This window comes from Cyphomyrmex costatus, unplaced genomic scaffold (genome assembly GCF_001594065.2).
Source record: "Cyphomyrmex costatus isolate MS0001 unplaced genomic scaffold, Ccosl1.0 scaffold14, whole genome shotgun sequence".
NCBI classification, from domain to species: Eukaryota; Metazoa; Arthropoda; class Insecta; order Hymenoptera; family Formicidae; genus Cyphomyrmex; species Cyphomyrmex costatus.
The window spans coordinates 1,552,875-1,556,375 of record NW_017275390.1 but is presented as its reverse complement, the minus strand read 5'-3'; the positions used below and the strand labels follow the sequence as shown (position 1 = coordinate 1,556,375).

The following is a 3,501-nucleotide window of genomic DNA, read 5'->3' as shown; positions in this document are numbered from 1 at the left end:
AAATGAAGTTAATAATTACGTAATTTACTCGAAAATATGTACAATTATAATAATAAAATCACATGTATTACATAGTAGTTTATTAAGTTATTATATTATAAATGAGAAATACTGTTTTGAATTTGCTAATGTTATATCGTTATTTTATGACAAATTAATAAATTCTTAGCACTTTAAGAATCCAACTAAATAATCTCATCTAAATTATATCTAGTGAATAATGTTTCCGTATAACATGGAAGAGATCCAAGGAGATAAATACATTTGTACTATTCATTATTGAAAACATAAGAATTTATATCTTTTGTAGTTTTATGTGTAATATATTCCCTGTTATATAGATTATATAATTCACTAACTAAAACCCAAGAAAAATGTAAATGTCATGTTTATTAATCAATTGTAATGTCTTATTCGCCCAGCGTATAATATGAATCCCTGAAAAATTAATTTTGTATATTACTAAACTTATTAATACTATAAGAGTTTCATCATTTAGATGAAACAAAATAAATGTAAATAAATTTAATTATGAAGGAGAAAAAAACGAAATCTTATAAGACTGTATCGAAATTTAGAAAATTGATCTATTAATATTTATTATAAATATATTTATTATATACCTATAATTATATACTAATCTTCGTTTTTTCCTATAAATTATTGTCGCCACTACTGAAATTCCTATTAATGTAGTGGTTATGATAACTGCAACTAAACAAAAATATTAAAATCTTAAAATATCTAGATTTTTATTAAAAGAATAATTATTAATTTAATAATTATTAAAACAGATACTTACTGAACATTTTATATGTAGATATTGATACATCTTTCGATTGTGTCCTAAGGCACTTTGTTATGTGAGATAAAGTACCATTAACAGTGGGGCATTTTAAATTAAGTATTTCACAAAATAAGGGAAATAGATCTATATTGTTAAAAGGCTCTAATTTACATCTTGGCATAAAAGCAGGTCCATTCGCAAAGAAGAATGGATGCATCTCTTTAGCTTCATTATTGTAACCATGTAGCCCAAATTCTGTCCGATTGTCCACTGAATAAGAATAATGACTCGATATTAGAAATTATATGTATAAATAACAATAAATATATGAACAAATTGAAATTACCTGTGATATTAAATTTCTGTTTATAAAATTCTATACCATCATAAAGATTTTGAAATGCATATCCAACTTCGGCTATGACAAAAATGGGTCCGACACGAGTATTATTACCATAATGATATTTCTTCGGGATGTCTTCTCTTTTATATACTTTAAACGTTTTTGTTTGGTCTGCGGCAAACTTTAAATTCTGATAAATAATCTCTTCTTTCCCTAAAAAAAAAAATGCAGCAAAACACAGAAATAATTTTATGCAAATAATATTATAAAGCAACCTTACCAGGATGTGGAAAAATATGTAATCCTGGAGAAGTTCCCACAAATGTATAATCAGTAGCATTAATGTAATTTGTCAAATTTATTATTCTTTCCATCGTTACCGATGCCATGCCATGATCACTTAAGTGAATCACGTTAAGAGCATCTGTCAAACCGTAATGTTCAATTTTATCATGCATGTATTTGGTAATATTATCCAATTTTTGGAGAATTTCATTAAATTCAGGACTATTTATTCCTATGGCATGACCATGATAATCCGGATCTTCGATATACAATATTCCTAAGTTTATTGGGTTTATAGGATGTACAAACCATGACAATAATTCATCAATTCGCTTCTCCCATGGAATTGTATCATTAAAAACCTAAAAAATTATTAATATAATCAATGGACATTCTTAGAATCTAAATATGTTTTTATTTCACATATGAATCCAATACACACTTTTGCGAAAGTAGGTGATGTTCCTTGATATTCAAACACAGATCCTGGCCACATCATTGTTCCACTATGTCTGCCATTTTTTTCATTAACCGTCTAAAATAAAGTATTAATAAAATATAAAATATATATTTAAACTATTATATAATTATTATCTTGCTACATACCCAAATAGGTAAAATATTGTTGTTGTAATGATACAACTCGTATGAATACTTGGTAGTATTATTTTTACTAGAATCATAAAATTCATTATCTACAACCCCATGTGTTTCTGCATAAAATCCTGTTGCCATCGTGTGATGATTTGGGAAGGTCTTAGTGACAAAAATATTCATCATGTAGTCAGTGGAAGTACCCTGTGCCTTTAGCTGGCTCATGAATGGTGTCAGCTTTCTCTCGAAGTAATCATATCTATACAAAAGAAAATAAAATAAAATGAAACCAGGTGTATCTTTATTTTGTTTATTCTTTCACACAATTCAATATTTAAGTCGCCAATAGAACAGACTATTATACAGGATGTTTCCTCTAATTCGACCATTTAAAGTATCTCCGTTGTTCTTGATGATACGGGAAAATACTACAGGGAAAAGTTGTTCGATTGAAAGGGACACATATTATGACAAGCGAAACATTCTTCTCAAGGTCATAGTTTTTAAGATTTCGAAGTCATCGCGATTTTTTTGGAATAGCATATTTTCATTAATGTAGTAATGCACTTCATAAAAAAACGAATTCAACCATATAAGATATGTTGTCCTTCAGATGATCTTGGATATAAAAAATCACATTTATATGGGAAAAAGAAAGTTAATATACTTAAGTGTTTTCAATGAAGATATTTATTTACTTTATTTTAGATGTTCGAAATGATTACCATTAACTTCGATACATTTTTGAATGCGATAAATAAATGATTGTTTCGATCTTTCAATGATTTTCGAGTGATTCTGATTGATATCGATACATGCACGTTGAATTCTTTCTTGCATGTTTTCCGGTGTTGTGGGAATATCACAATAAACTCGATTTTTTAAGTATCCCCATAGAAAAAAGTTAAGTGGCATAAGGTCTGGCAATCGAGCCAACTAATTGGCTTGGTATACAACAACTCTAACTGTAGGGCCCATTCGCAGAATCTTTGCCTATTTTGAAAATCGTTACCACCAAGAGATTGGACAACATATCTTATATGGTTGTATTTGTTTTTTTATGAACTGCATTACTACATTAATGAAAATATACTATTCCATTAAAAAAAATCGCGATGACCTCGAAATCTCAAAAACTATGACTTTGAGAAAAATTTTTTCCTCATCGTAATATGTGTCCCTTTCAACTTTTCTCTGTAGTATTTTCCCATATCATTAAAAACAACGGAGATATTTTAAATGGTTAAGTCGAGTTAGAGGAAAACCCTGTACATTAAAATATATATGCCATCTCTAATGCAAAACATAGAAAAATATAAACCAATATATGAATGTATTAATAAATAAATACTGATATGTACAATATAAAATAAATAAATATAACTTTTGACTGTCAAATCTTATATGAAAAGAAGTTTTGCTAAAAAATGTAACAAGATACAACTTTATAATACTTTTAAAAATTCCACTTTTTATATAGAAGTTATATGTT

At 27.5% G+C, this 3,501-nt stretch overlaps 1 protein-coding gene across 1 annotated transcript; it reads right to left on the bottom strand.

Annotated features, from left to right (window-relative positions):
• Positions 1-382: 382 nt before the first annotated feature.
• Positions 383-2,398, bottom strand: LOC108782941 (ectonucleotide pyrophosphatase/phosphodiesterase family member 5). The gene is made up of 8 exons (XM_018551343.1): positions 2,334-2,398; positions 2,022-2,268; positions 1,858-1,950; positions 1,411-1,777; positions 1,134-1,343; positions 803-1,057; positions 624-714; positions 383-438 (listed from the first exon to the last, which is right to left on the bottom strand). The coding sequence occupies exons 1-8, from the start codon at positions 2,396-2,398 to the stop codon at positions 411-413; spliced, it is 1,356 nt and encodes a 451-aa protein (XP_018406845.1). The 3' UTR covers positions 383-410.
• Positions 2,399-3,501: the final 1,103 nt, after the last annotated feature.